The 15,557-nt window shown below is 47.0% G+C and overlaps 2 protein-coding genes across 3 annotated transcripts in view; one reads left to right on the top strand and one right to left on the bottom strand.

Moving 5' to 3' along the window:
• Window positions 1-1,806, top strand: part of slc7a10a (solute carrier family 7 member 10a) — a 29,252-nt gene extending 27,446 nt beyond the window's left edge. The window contains exon 11 of the mRNA XM_069174001.1: window positions 48-1,806. Within this exon, the coding sequence (XP_069030102.1) occupies window positions 48-148 (101 nt within the window). The 3' untranslated portion in view covers window positions 149-1,806. The remainder of the gene's footprint in view (window positions 1-47) is intronic.
• A 553-nt stretch (window positions 1,807-2,359) lies between these two features.
• lrp3 (low density lipoprotein receptor-related protein 3) lies at window positions 2,360-14,212 on the bottom strand. Of its 2 annotated transcripts, none has more exons than XM_069173818.1 (7): window positions 13,958-14,212; window positions 10,894-11,032; window positions 10,603-10,808; window positions 8,220-8,836; window positions 7,517-7,989; window positions 6,611-6,743; window positions 2,360-6,521 (listed from the first exon to the last, which is right to left on the bottom strand). In XM_069173818.1, exons 1-7 carry the CDS (start codon window positions 14,034-14,036, stop codon window positions 5,709-5,711), a joined length of 2,460 nt encoding a protein of 819 aa, XP_069029919.1. In that variant the 5' UTR covers window positions 14,037-14,212; the 3' UTR covers window positions 2,360-5,708. The 2 variants fall into 2 exon arrangements, with proteins under 2 accessions (XP_069029919.1, XP_069029920.1); XM_069173819.1 differs by having other exon boundaries at window positions 10,894-11,029.
• Between the last annotated feature and the right edge of the window lie 1,345 nt (window positions 14,213-15,557).

The following is a 15,557-nucleotide window of genomic DNA, read 5'->3' as shown; positions in this document are numbered from 1 at the left end:
CTGAGTCCCTTTGATTTTGAGTCCTCCTGATGTCCTTTGCGTTGCAGAAAAAGTCACATACGTGGGCCAGAAGGTGTGTTACGTGGTGTTTCCTCAGGAAGACAGCTCAGAGACTGAACCCCTCACTGCCTCCAAAGCCACAGACTGAGCAGTGAACGTCATCCAGGAATTCCCTTTCTACATCCACACCTGTACTTCCAGCTTCGGTTACGGTTTTTCACATTGTTCGGTCAGTGAATCGTGAAGAGATGGCTTCATGCATGCTGTACTCTTGCACAGGTGCTGCCTTGAACGGAGGTGGGATGGAGCCCCAGTGTAAAAGAAGTGAAGGGTTATACTTAAGGCATTAGCGTGTTGAGGCATGTGTTTGTGTCTGTTGGTTTGGTAGTGCTGTCTATCCAGCGTCCTCACCGATATGCAAAGCTCTTCCTCTCATCTTCCCCCTTCTTCTAACTCAAGGAACCTCCATCTGTCATCCTCTGGTTCACTCCCAGGACTACTTCTTCTTTTGTGACTTTAACTAAATCCTCGTGCTAATGTGCCTTATGAAACGTGTGTGTCTGTGTAGTGCGTTGGTTTTGTGCGGGTATTTTGAAAGTGTAATAACTTTTATGTATGCAAGCAATTTCTGCACTTAGCAATACTTCTCTATTACTGCTGCTACCTTCAGCTCCTGTTTCACTAATTACTCACACGATGCTCGCTGTTGTGGACGAGTAATTTGGTCTCTGCCTGATGTCTTTCTTTTTGTTCTTTTTTTTCACTACTCTTTCCTGAGATACTGTAGGTGCCTGCATGTTATTGTTTGAAAAATTCTCGACGCTACTCATCTTTCCCAGAAATATTTACAGCACAAGAGAGACAGGAGGATGGTGGGGAAAAGAAATTGTCTCTCGAGTTCGGCACTTCAATACTCGTTGCTTTAGAAACGTTCTCCACTCTGGGAATGCCACTGTGAACTCTCTCAAGGTGCTTGACCAGCCAAGACAGTTGTTCGATTGCCGATTTCTCACCTGTTGCTTTGATACAGTTACTTACCGTTAATGTGTTGTTGGATAACGTGAGCAGAATCCACAGTGGCAGATACACGGACGGCTGGCAGCGGATGTTTACGCCTGCTCCCACTTCCCCAAAGACACCCTGTCGCTGCGATGGTCCCAGGCACACTGACTTCATGTAGATCAGCTGATATACCTGACGTTGAATTGATTTGATCCACTGTGACCTTAAGGACTTCCTGTGGTCATATTGACTCAACATATTGACTTACTACAGCCCAATTTAAATATTCTGCTACCTTCAAATTATTATTGCCTCCTTCAGTGCAATTGCAATACAATTAGCCTCACAAAGTATACTAATCATTTGTTGTGGCCCGGGATACATCGTTGTTGACATGTTGTATTTGGGTAATCTCCTCGTAGCACCTGTTTATAAGCTGTTTATGTTGTACATACAACAGAAGATTTGGGCCGTGGGCCTTTTTTAAAAAAAAAATGGGATGTTAACCAGCAGGTTGGGACATGTGTTGAACATCATCCTCCTTGTCTTGACCTACTCCACAAAATGTCTGTCCTGCCATGTCCAGGTGCCGTTAGCTCTTTGATCTGTAAATACTGTGTAAAGAAAATGAACTGTTAGAAACGCGCCAGGGACATCTTCTACAAAGAGCACATTCCTCAGACATGTTGTCGTACATTTACATACTGTAAAATTGATGGGTGTACCTCTGTGTTTTGTAAAAGCGCGTGAACGTGTAAAATAATAACAATGTAATGCTCATTAAATATAGATACTTCTAAGAAATGTCGTTGTCTTTGCGGATGTCGCTGAGGGAGGTTTTTTCTCTGCGGTTTCATCTCGCTCGCCTGATGCCACCAACGCGTTGCTTTTACTGAACGCCGGCAGCGTGAAGAAGTGCTCGGCGTTTGTTCTGCGCTCAACCTCCAGCGAGTTCACCCAGAGTTGCCTGTCACCAGCCGTCCAATCACAGTGAAGGAGGGGCGGGACAAACGTGGTTAACCACCAACACTGGTCGCTGATTGGTCTGTGCAAGCACTAATACGAGCCTGGTCACCTGAGCGAGGAAAACTAAAGCTGCAGCAACAGTCGCCGCAGCCGAGCGCTCATCTAGCGCCACCATCAGGTTGAAATGGTCACTTAAGTGCTAATTAACAAATATTAGCATGCTAACAGGCTAACTAAAATGACAAGGAGTTAGCACTGCAATTGTGAGCATGTTAGCATGATTTAGCACAAAGGTGACAATGCTACAAAATTAACATAAACTGCTATTATTATGTTGGCAGTGGTATGTGCAGTAATATTAGTTTGATTATACAATGACAAAAAATTCAGAATTTGAATGGATGCTTTAAGTTTATTCATTGCAGGCACAGGAAAACAATGACTAATAAGCAGAAGGCTGTACAGGGTTTCATCTGCAAACCTCACAATGTCATGGCGGCATTTCTCTTTCAGCACAAAATATACAAATATAGTTCTCAAAATGGCAGAAATGCTTTTATACAAATACGTGTCGACTTCGGCCTTTGACTGTCGTTATCATACGACCTGGTTCAGTAGGATTTCACTTTCCAATGCCTGCAAATCCAGTGTTTACCTGTGTGCTGACCGATAGAAAATTACAGCTATTACTCAGTGATTGTAGCATATCAGAAAGGGTTTGATTATGAAGCCAAAAATGTAGAGAACGGGGAAAAATAGACACTCTTTTGGCTGCAGTCTGAAAAACATCAAAGCATTCAATGTCACAGAGGCATTGCAGATTATGATTTAAAGACGCTTGTAAATACGGTGGAATAAAGTTACTGAAAATGACATTTCCTCTTCCCTGACTCCCTGCCATAATAATCCCAGAGACAAGATTCCTGACGCAGTAGTGCACTGTGACTCCGGAGCAGTCTAATCACGTATCAAAGGTGTCCAAACAAACAGGCAGCATCTTCAAACTGTCCCGGATCATTACAACAGCGAGGACAAACCATTAAGGCATTTATAACACACGTCTGCACATCACGAAGGGAGGAAGGACATGCTTTCTGCAGATGTGGAATTATTTTTTTCAGACAGCAGCTAAACTATTTCACTCAAAGTCAAATGAGAACAGACGGGCTTTAAACAGCGAGGTACAAAGAGAAAAGACCAAAACCAGAAATAAATAAACTGATTACTTCGTATTTCAAAGAAAGAAGTAGGAACTGTTGGGAGGGAGTATGGAGACATCTCTAATGGCACGTAACATGTAGCAGCCGTTTATGACATAACTTCTATGAGAAGGAAGCACGCGAGCGTGGCATGGCACATTCAGCTCACTGAAAAATAAAGCAGCGGGAGAGACGATGTATTTATCACAGGAACTTGACAATCAACCCACATTTGGTCGTTTCTTATACTCTCCATCACCCACATGTTCTCCACCTGGTCCTTTTAGTGTCAATATCCTGCAACAAAAAAATTACACAAATTCACTGATTTCCAGAAAAAAAGTAAACTGGTACATTCTTCAAAAGTCCAACAGTGATTAACAAAAGGTTCCCCGAGTCAGACCTCAGGCAGACAAGCTTTACCGAAAGCATCCGAGACACAGGCGATCAGTCCAAGGTTCGTCAAGGCAGAGAGAGAAATATAAAGTAGAAGGTCTCCATTGAAGACTGAAAAATAGAGGTCTTTGCTTTAACGTCATGTCATAGAAAACTCCACAGCATAGATATGAATTTCCACCAGCAGTCCAGACAGTGACCAGTCAGCAGTACCGCCAGGTTGAACCGGACTCAATGTTCTGAATGGAAACCAGAGCAGACGCAGACACAGGCGTTCAAGTGGGAGGACGTCCTCGAGAGGACAGCGTGGGTTTGATATGAGGAGGGTGAGAGGCCATATTCTTCGTCTCTTTATCTCAGTTTTCATCTAAATTTGGCTTTTTAAAACTGAGGATACGTCAAGTCGAAAATGCTGAAGTGAAAACACATTAGACACAACGACCAAAAACCAAAGAAAAAAAATCTTTGTTGAAACTGAAGGCGAACATGCTGAATCGATACTGACAGAGGTTTGACATCGCATCAACTACTGCACGATTCAGTGACATTGCACGAGTGTTAACGGAATAGTTCCACACTTTGGGGAAATACGGTCATATATTATTAAATATAATGCTACGGCTAGCACCCAGTTAGCTTAGCTTAGCACAAAGACTAAACACAGCTCACTACCTTGAGACTGAGCCACACTAGCTGTCTTTGTGCTAAGCTAACAGCTGCTGGCTGCTGGGAGCAGCCTTCGTATATAGATAGTGTGTATTCTCATCTAACTGTCCACGGCAAAGAACCTAAGCATTAGTTCCCAAAATGTTAAACCTTTGTTTTAAAAGGGTTTAAACTTATATTTAATGGATAATTCTGGTAATATTATATATTTTTGTTATTGTCAACAAATCATAAAAAGACCATAATCAGCCAGAACTGTCTTTGTTCTACTGTTGTCCAAAAACTGTTAAAAACACATGACTGAACCACAGCGTTACACAGTGATATGTTCTTTCATTACCACAAACATGGACACTATAGTTTTCTATTTTGACTCAATCTCATGTACTCCTGCTGCAACAAATACTTCGTGCACAACGTATATTAATACGTGGCTGATTCGAGGCTTTGTCAAAAACAAGTGACCTGCTGCCTCTTGTTGAGTGATGTTTCCTGGTCCACCTTGTTTTAACAGGCTGGTGAAGTCAAACAGTATTGACACATGGACACACACATCTGGTTTGGGCCTTTTTCACGTGATCTGTTATCCAAAATATTAAATATCGCCGACCTTATCCCTTAAAGGAGCCGTGTGTAGGATTTAGTGGCATCTAGTGGTGAGGTTGCAAATTACAACCAACCTATTCTCGCCTTCAAAGTGTGAAGAAGAATCTGTGCAAACGGCCCTCTTTGGACTCAGTGTTTGGTTTGTCCCTTCTGGGCTACTGTAGAAACATGGCGGAGCATCTGAGGAAGAGGACCTGCTCCCTATTTAGATATGGAGGGCTCATTTTAATTCTTAGTCTCAAGCAATTATTCTTAGTATTATACATTTCTGCCAATAGATCACCTTAAATCCTACACACTGAACCTTTAATGTGGCAGAGTCACAAAAAATGTTTAAAAAAAAAAACAACAACATTCATTGCAACTTATACGATAAAGTAGGAAAAAGACAAAGTAGAGGATCATTAATCGGATCAATTCGTATGTGATTACAATAGGCTTTTATGGCTCACAGTATATAGCGGTGCATAATGGCTCTGGGTAACGACACAAAGGCTGTTTCGGCGCTGCAGGTGCATGCTGCCGTCATTGTTTTGGTGCTGGGGGCCAAAAGTGAGTTGAATTTTCTGGCTTGTGATAAGTTTATGTCGAAACAGGTTAATCAGGGGTGTCTGTTTGAGCTAAACTCCCGCATGAGATTTCCAACACAGCCCACAGGAACTACCAACGCTGGTTTTATTCATCTTCGGAAAAGACTGCATGTGCATTCAAAGTTTTGAACGGTACTGTGTGTGCCTCCTCCATGTACCTCTGAATCTGGTGGAGACGCTTTTCAAGGACACTTTATCAGAGCAGATATTGCAGATGCCGGCTCTCGACATTGAGCCGAGTATCTTCCGACACTTTTCAGCACGGCGTATCCCTCCCTGAATCTCATCCCTCGTCACTGAGGTTCCTGCTGAGCCTGCTCTTCGCCTCACTCTCCCTCTCATCCCTGCTTCTTATTTCCCTGCTCGGCACGTCCACGGTGAAGTGGCTGTCACAAGACAGGAGCCCGGTGGGCGAAGGGACCTCTGAACCCTGTGGGTGAGGTTGGCTTGATGGTGTCCGGGAGCTGCTGGGAAGCATTGGGGGCGAGATGGGGGATAATGGCCCCAAGGGGGAGTAACGTCTCAAGGAAACGCCTTTCAGGTTCACTGCAAGCTCCAGAACTAATTTTCTAGAAGCCCGGCGGTGGCACGGGGGTACAGAGGCTTCCTGGCGGGTGAGAGGAAGTCCGCTGTGGGCCGAAGGGTCACCCGGGGTGGGAGGCCCCGACTGTGCGGCCCTGCTGCTCTCCCTGCTGACAGGTGACAGTTCCTCTGGACTGTCCACCGACTGAAAAGAGAGAGGTGACGCGGGGCTCTCTGGCGTGAAGGACTGCAGGTCCATCGTTGCCGAGCAGCAGGAGCCCGGCAACCCGTCCACATCCACGTCATCCCTGAGCCCGGCCTCTGACGAGGCTCCCCTCTGGGGCCCCTGTGCCCCCACAGTCCGGTAGCTGTGGAGCCCCAGTGTGATCTGTGTGGGCCCGGGGGGATCCAGCAGAGGGGCGTGGCCTCTGGCTCTGTGGAGCAGGCGACTCCACAGATGCCCGAGACGCCGTCGAGAGGACGAGGATGAGGAGGAGGAGGAGGTTGAGCGGCGAGTGGAGTGACGTCTGATCTGTCTGCGCATCGCCAGCCGCAGGTTCTGCAGCACGGAGGCCTGGATGAGGAGGCACAGAGAAACAACAAAGTCTGTTTCTATCTCACTGCAGAGTTCCCAGAATGCATCACTGTGTGCGAATGTGTTACCTGGGTGGGGTTGTATACTGGGAAATCATCCACCGGAGGGATGAGACCCTGCGCTATCAACTGACCATAGGACGGGGGAGCCTCTCTCTGAACAAAGTCGGCCTCCATGCGAGTCATCTGAGTCTCAAAAGCTCTGCAAAGAGGTGAGAAAGGGACAAAGAGGGACAATGGACAGACAGAAGAACAGAAGACGCATAAAAAATAATGAGGAAAACAATTACAAAATATAAACTCTGCAGAGTTTTGTGACATCTGCCAACAGCAACAACACGCAACAACAGAATGTGTCACAATCAAGCGGCAACCAGTGACGTCACCCGTTGGTTTGTGAACGTTATGAAGCCTCCAGTTCAGGTTTTGTCCGGCGCCATCTTGCTATTTCGGAGCGGTTTGGAGGCAGAAGTGACCATATTTGGGCGAGATGTGGGGGAGCGAGCGGTGGATCTGACTGATCTGATTGGAAACCCCACGATACTGCGTCCCGCCCACCGATAACCTGACTGCACCACAGGCCTGTCAATCAAATAGACACGCCCCTCCCCCCCAAAACACATCTTTTTGAGGCGTACTTTCTAATTAATGATAGACAGGCTATCAGATGGACTGCCAGAAAACTAATAAGAAGGAGAAACTTTAGATAACAACAGTGAGATAACTTGCTGACAAATTTAATTGACTTTGTTGAATTTTGAATGGCAGACTATGGGAGCCGGAGGTTTTTTGGAGACAACTTCTAGTGGCTCTCGGTGGTATTGCAGCTTAAGGCACTTCCGCATCGGCCTAATTTTTCAGACCCGGAAGCTCCGTCCATTTTTATATAGTCAGTGGTCACAATGTGTCTTTGGACCCACAACAAGGGGACCTGACCTTGCACACAGACAGAATGAGGGGTTGTTGCGTCCCCACCTGTACTCTCTGCTCCTGAGCGAGTGGAGTTTGAGGGCACAGCCGAGGGCGATGACCAGCAGCAGGCTGCAGACCAGGCTGCCGATCAGCGCAGCCGTGATCACTTTCCTGGGCACCGCTGCCAGGCAGTCCCTCTCATCGCTGCCGTCCAAGCAGTCCTCCTGGCCGTCGCAGCGCCACGTCTCGAAGATGCACAGGTTGGTCCCGCAGTGGAAGTTCCCCGGTTGGCAGTCGTAGCAGTTCTTCTCGTCCGACCCGTCCGGGCACCTCTTCTGGTTGTTGCAGCGCTCCGAGGCCGGGTAACACACTCCGGTGCCGCCCTCGCAGGGGAACTCTCCGTCCGGGCACATCGGGCAGGCCTCCTCGTCACGGCCGGACGGGCAGTGCCAGTAGCCGTCGCAGCGTTGGCGTTCGGAGTAGCAGCCCTGGTCGCTGCCGCAGGGACGCTCGCCAGGAAAACAGTAACCTTTGACCTGGGAAGTAGGAGGAGAAATATGTCAATGTCTGGACGTCGAAGGACGACACGTACTCTGCTTGATTGACTTTGTTCTCTTCAGCAACAGATCAGTTTCGTGTCTATCAACAAGATGATGGACAGGTGGAAAAAGAAAAACGAAGATTGAAACACAGACTGGAAGAGGTATGAAACACTTGAAGCAGACGGTGTCGACGGGACGGATGAAAGTTCCCCCGGCTGCACTACCTGGTATGTGGCGTTGAAGCCGTGTCCGGGGCTGTGCGGCTGGGCCACGTACAGCACACTCATCTGCCCTCGGCTCGACTCCAGCAGCGCCGGCCGCCTGTTGTTGTGATACGACAACACCTGTAAGAGATGCTCGGCGCGTTGCAGCAGCCCGTCGTAGACGTGCAGCGAGTCTCCGGGCCCCAGCTGCAGGTCCAGCTGCAGCACGATGGGCTTGGGGTCCTGAGTGTCCAGCGACCAGGAGCACCTCAGCTCGGTCGCTGCGCTCCGGTTGGCGTGGAAAAAGTCCGGGGAGGCGAAGGAGCCGTAGAAGTTCCCCAGACGTTTGCCGCAGGTGGTGTCGGGGCAGCCTCGTTCGTCGGTGCCGTCGGGGCAGTCCCGGGCCCCGTTGCAGCGCAGGGCGGCGGGGAGACAGCGGGTGGACTGGCCCTCGGTGCACGGCAGGGAGCCGAAGGGGCAGAGGCCGCGCTGGGCCTCGGTGGGAGGGGGGGAGCAGCTGCGCTCGTCCGTGGCATCGCCGCATTCATCCTGACCGTTACACATCCAGGAGCGAGGGAGACACTTCCCGTTCCCACACAGGAACTCATCGGACTGACAGCTGCTCTGACCCAGGTGACCTGCAGAGAGCAGACGTTCAGAATCTACAGTTTCTAACGTAAAACAAACTCGCAGCACGTTTGGCTTTCACCCGAGAGATACAACAGAACACATTATTATTGAACCAATGGAGTTTTCTAACATCCTTTCGGACATTGTAGATGGGGCACTGGGGCGTCGTTTGGCTCAGCTGCAGGAGGGTCTGATTGGGGGAGTGGTTCAGGGAACGGTGCCTGGAAGAGGCTTAATTAGCTGCAGTGAATCATTGATTGTCTCTCTCCACATGAAAGCCCCTCGGAGGTCACCGGACGTCTCTCCCTCCTGGGACGCTGAGCAGCAGGCCGGCTGCAGACAGGACGCGTGGCGTGGGCTCGAATGCCCGGCAGGAGAGCACAAGAGATCCAAGATATTGTTTTGTGTTGAATAAACACGTTTGAAAACCGTACTTTGGATGGTTGTTGTGCGTTTGGCCGAAAGAACCCACGGTGACGGCAAGATGACTTTAGTAGACTTTAACGGACGCATCGTACTGGTACCTGATCAGGAACTTGAAAAGGAGTATTCAGCACATTATCACAGTAATCTTTGTGGCGAGGCAGAGATGCAAAAATTCATGCAAAGATTTTTGCCTGCAGCATAAACAAACTGAAAAGGCAACAGTATCACATTTTAAATCAGCCGTCCTTAAAACACAAAGCAGAAACAAAACATAATTTTGAGTCCTAATTCTGACCATCAGATTAATCTACATCCAATGTTCACACTTGTTTTTGCTCTCTTTAAACCAAAATCAACTTTTGGGGAAAATATCGACATTTTTTTTTTAGCTAATTGTTGCACCGTTTTCAAGAGCTAGTTGCAACTGTTTCTGGCTGCCGTTCAGTGCTGGATATGCAGCTTGTAGCAGGTTTGACTGAGCTTTTTTTCATGAAGAAAACAGTGAGCTGAAAGATGCTGAAAAGCTCCAAACACATGAGTGTTACTGCAGACTGGAGTCATAACTCTTTAAGTTTGTCTCAATACATTCACCAAGCAACTGAACACCTGTGTAATCGACCGCTTATAAAAATTGTGATTTGCCCCAACTGCCCAAAACACAAACGTACACTCGTGGGCACATATACACACATTTAGGATTTTTTTTTTTTTTTTTTTTTTTTTTTTTTTTAATAATATCAATGCAAGTTATGACAAATGACAGACAGCAAGATCATTAAGACAAACAAATCAGCATTTCCTAGCATGCACATGACGTCTGAGAATGAAGCAAACAAATTAAAAAGTGATTGGTGGAAGACTTTGCCTATTTATTTTTAATAAAATAGACAATAAGGTGGGAGGGTGATATATATGAAAATATATACAAACATTAGTAATGTTGTTGACAGGATCCTTATTGGAGAAGAGAAACGGTCTGTTCTTAAGAGGGCCCTCGTCAAAATTCAAACATTGGCTTCTCATAGTTTCTGGGTCCCCGTGCGCTGCACCTGTTGCGCCATTAATAAGTTCATGAGTGAGTGTAATCGAATAAAATATTTTAAATATAAATTCTGCTTTTATATTTTCAGTTTTTGCTGTCAAGAGAGGTGATAATTCTTCTTCGTGTTTACTCTTGAGTTTGTAGTGGGTGGTACTGGACTGCATTACAAGGTGAAAGGTGTTCATTATATTTTGTCCCCCTCATGTACGTCTTCGGGCTGGACAAAATAATATGAACACCTTTCAGTTAAGCTCAGGACTGGGTGTAAGATAACAGCATCCTGATATCCTCCTCTGTCCGGCTCACCTCTGATGTAGGAGAGGCGGAAACCCTGGGCTTGTCCAGAGCTGTTGGCCTGAGAGTGGAAGTAGAGCCAAACACGCCCCCTGGTGGAGATGTAGGGATGAGGCAGCACAGAGCCACACAGCCTGGATTCCCCACTCCATGAAGGCGTCAGCAGGAGCCAGTCTCCCAAACATCTCCCTGACTCCGCCACGTCAAAGTTACGGAAACTGGAGCACAGGATGGATCAGTTTAGACGCTTCCTCTACAAAACAAAATCTCATGTGCATGTGGTGTTTGTGTGAGGGAGTCTACCTGATGGTAATAACCTCTCCTTGACCTCCCTGGATGTGCCAGCTGCAGTTGACCCCGGGCGGATAGTTTAAAGGCCAGGCCGGGCTGTAGATCACACCCCTCCGCTCTGTGTGGACCTCCACCTGCTCGCCGCAGCCTGCTGCCACAGACAGAAGCAGACGGAGGCATCAGTGAGATCAGTCCTTTTACAGATCAATACAACGAACGTGGACACTTAACAGACGCTCGGGCTTTAATCTATTCCAGGATGTTGCCACATGGCTAAAAAACTGAATTATACCGGATCTCTGAAAAACACTGAAACAATGCAGTGACAAGAAGGATGACCTCAGGGCCTCTGGGTGGGGGAGCTGACGTGGAGGCAAAAACAGAAACAGCAGTCACACTGGCAGCCACGGCAACAGCATCTCCTGCTGCCATCACCACCACTGCTCCAGGGAGCAACGCCCAGCGTGAGGCGGCCGGGAGGAGCAGCAGGAGTAAGACGGAGAGCGGCCAGCGAATCCTGTTGTTTTTGTTTCGAGGTCACAGTTTGAAAGGAGGAGAGTGCGTTATTCCCGGCATCCTTCAACCGCCACATGAATGTAACATCGATTTCCTTTATGTGCCGAGAAAAAGAAGATGGAGCGACTTGATTCGGTGTTTAAATCATCTCATTACAGCGGGAGTGAAACGCATCGAGAAGAAGTCGTCATACAAACGTCTCCAATAGCGGAGACAACATTAACCCAACTGTTCAGCAATGATTAATCATCACGGACACACAGCAGGGAGTCTGCTCACTTCTGCTGTGTGTGTGTGTGTGTGTGTGTGTGTGTGTGTGTGTGTGTGTGTGTGTGTCAGGCTTTTCTTAATGAATCAGTGAAGTCAGCAGAGTGAAGGGGTGGGGGGTGTGGGGGGGGGGGGGGTCATTTAAAGCTCAGTGATTGATATCGACTACCCGGACATGATGTCCAGCACACACAAAAACACACACACACACACACACACACACGCGCACGCGCGCGCGCGCGCACACACACACACACACACACACACACACACACACACACACACGAGTAAGCAGCCTGGAAAGTAGAGCTGCACAATGTTGCTGTTTCCTGCAATGATTGTGAGACTTTGATGACATCACTGAAAGTCCATTTTGTAAGATCATTATTAAATTACAACGACCATATTTTTGTGTTTTGTTCCCTTTTTCTTCAAACTTAAAAGTCAACTTTTCGCCAAAATATCCTGCTGGGAAAGGAAGATGAACTCTTCAGGATATTCTGAACGGTGTCCACTGATTTTTTTGTTTCGTCTTCATGTTCCTGTGAAGCATCAGACGCTAAATGAGCTTCATATTGTATTACTTTAAGCTTCTATATTTTGTTTTTGCTAAACCAGATTTTCAAATCCGTTGAACTTTGGGCTACTTTGCTGCTGACCTGTCAAAATGCTTCAAATCAGATCACAGCGCAGGTTACTCAAGGAGCAGATTTTTGTTCGACTGTGCATAAAAACAAGCACGATACAACTCTGCTCTCTGGATTTTGGGACGTTAGAGTTGAAGTTCGGCTGCCGACGAGATCCTCAAAATAGTCTTTTAGTTGGAGCAACACGGGACAGAAATACAGGAAGATTACTATTCAGAACATGTGCACACAATTACAACATGTATTTCAGATTGATGATGATGGTGGAAAAACAAAAGAACAACCACCAATAACAATGTCAAATTCTCTTTTACAAGGAGAGGTGCTGCGTTCAAAAAGTAAAGCACTTAAAGGAGCTCATTATGTAGAAAAATATGACATTATAATATTCCACATGTTTCAATGTGTAAATAGTATTTTACTTTTAAACTACTTTAAATGCACCACTGGTAGTTTAGTCTTTCACTCTGGTGCTTACAAACCTCGATGGCAGGTCGTCCAACGAGCTCCGGACACACTCACCGTGTGTTTTATAACGTGCAATATCAACCGTGTCACTCGCTGACAAATGTTGTGCGGTAAAAAGTACAACGGAAATGTCGTCCAGTAGAAGCAGAAAAAGTGACATGAACTTAAAAAAAAAAAAAAACTCCACAACCTGTTAAATTGTACGTCAACACCGTGAAAGCACCTGGATGATTTGCACCTGTGACGGCGGTGAAGAGGACGTGTGAGAGGAACAGATGGATTCAGGGTGTGTTGCAGCAGTGTTTCATCTGTAATCCTGTGAAGCGGCATCCCTGTGATGAACAGCTTCCTCAGCTGTAAAACTATACAGCTGTGGAGAGGTGTGTGTGTGTGTGTGTGTGTGTGTGTGTGTGTGTGTGTGTGTGTCTTTGATCCTACCTGTACTTTGTGTGAAACACGGTGTCAGGTCAAACAAGTACCGACACGCGCTCGGGAGAGTGTATATGAACGCTGTGAACACACACACACACTTCTTAAATCCTCAAAGAGTGTGTGTAGCCTATGCAGGTCTGATAATGCCTGGAGAGGAGAGGAGAGGAGGGGAGGGGGGAGGAGAGGAGAGGAGAGGAAGGGGGAGGGCAGAGGAGGATTGACTGTCTGCAGAGAAAGCAGTGATGTAATGCTGATAGCAGCATCACATTTGTGAAAGAGCATCCATGTTTCCACACTAACCCTGATCGTTTACCCACCACAGATCGATACCGCGGCGGGTTCCTGCCCACCGATCACCGGTCCTCTCCTGTCCTGTCACAACAATGAGCACAGGTCGTCGCCATCTGTCACATCCCTTCATCACAGGGACACAGGAGACGGAACAACCTCCACTACGGTTCAGGTGGGAACACCGGGTTCTCACAGGAGAGCTGTGCTCTGACAGGCGGTGATGTCATCATATCAGAGGCTTTGTAAATTAAAGGACCTCCGATGGTGTTAAAGAGGCAAACAGGAACCGAGAAGAGCAAAATCTGCTCATTGAATTCTTTTTGTGTGTGTGTGTGTGTGTGTGTGTGTGTGTGTGTGCATAATTTACATCACTTGCATGCCACCGTGTGTTCAGGAGGATTTAGAAACAGATCCCAGTTGAAGCATTAACGCCAGTGTGTGCATTGTTGTCTCACCTGCACAGAGCAGAGCAGAGCGGAACCACAGCAGCCCGAGCGGCAGCAGCAGCAGCAGCGGCGGCTCCGTCGGTCCCATGCTCCGGCGGGGACCTCGGCTATTATCTCGGACGCGACTTCCGCTGTTTGTTCGACATCTGCGACGACCGGCGAAGCTGCGGCATTTGTTTTCAGCTCGGACACACCGCGCACACACACAGGTCCTCTCTGGGAAAAAGCATTGTGTCCTTTGAAGAGGCAGCCGAGACACCACGGTCAAGCCAGCTGCAGTTAAACACGCGATTTCCGGCGAATGCCTTCAAAATAAGAGTCAAATTTAATCAACATTAAGGCACAGCTTTTTGTGCAACGCCAAACAGTTCAAATGAAGGCTTCATTTCAGAGCCTACTTGTTGGAAACCAACAATCAATGGGTCCCGATACACTCCTTATAAATAATTAAACATCAAGTATCTGACATTGCTGTATCAGCATTGTGGATGTATACTGAAAAAGAAGTGTTAGAAATCAGATACAATAATCTCCAGAATTACATTTATTTCAGCAGCTAAAACCATTAGTGTACTAAATGTGTGTGTGTGTGTGGGGGGGGGGGGACTAATGGGAAAGTATACAACAACACAAAAGGTGTAGGCTTTAATTGTTTTGTTTTTTTCATATTACATAATTTTATTGGATTGTATACAAAATAATATAAAGTGATAAATAAGAATTAATTACCAATGACAGACCAAAAGCTACCAGTGTGTACCTGTGTGTGTCTAAAAGTACATTTTCTCAGTTTTGTATGATTTGTAGCTTTAGGTCATAAACCAATTGCGCAATTGTGATGCAAGATGTGCTTTTCTAACAGATTTCAGACACTGCGTGCTGCTCGTCTTATTTTGAAGACAAAACCTTTTAATTTCCGCTCTAATTGTGGCTCATTCCGTGTCCGGGATAGCGCATCAAAAAGGAAAAAAAGTGCTCCACATTATTCTTTCCTTACAGGTCGTCTCTCCTCCTCCATCGACCAGAAACTTTAGACACCAGCCTGAAGTACAGATTCAAGTCAAAATGCCACCATAGGTTCATTTGCTTCATCATTTCTTCCTCCAGTGCCTCCATTGTCGTCGGACGGATTCTTGGATCAGGAGGCCGTGTCGCTGCCGCCCCCGTGTGGTCAGTTGGCTGTACTGCAAATCTCTTTTAGAAAGTAAATACAGTATGCAGTCATTACATAAGATTTCAGATTCTTCATGTGAGCCACAGGGCATGTTTTTAAAGAAGGACGTTCATGTGCTTTCCCATCCCCTTCGCTTTCCTCTTTCACCCCCCCGACCTCCCGACCCACCCCCTCCCCGTCTCCCAATCAAGTTCTCATCTGGACCTTCTGCTGTATTTGACCAGATCCTTCTTTCCTCCTTCAGGACCTCGGTGTCTCAGACTCTGCTCTCTCCCTGTTCTCATCCTACCTCAACGACCTCACCCACCGGGTGACTTGGAGAGGATCTGTGTCTGAACCTTGTCCTCTCACTACTGGTGTCCCTCAAGGCTCCGTCCTGGGTCCCCTCCTCTTCTCTCTGTACACCAACTCTCTCGGCTCTGTCGTTCACTCACA

This window comes from Embiotoca jacksoni, unplaced genomic scaffold, assembly GCF_022577435.1.
Source record: "Embiotoca jacksoni isolate LCO1_2020_lvr unplaced genomic scaffold, fEmbJac1.0.p SCAF_6, whole genome shotgun sequence".
Lineage (NCBI taxonomy): Eukaryota > Metazoa > Chordata > Actinopteri > Embiotocidae > Embiotoca > Embiotoca jacksoni.
This window is presented reverse-complemented; position numbering and strand designations above follow the sequence as displayed.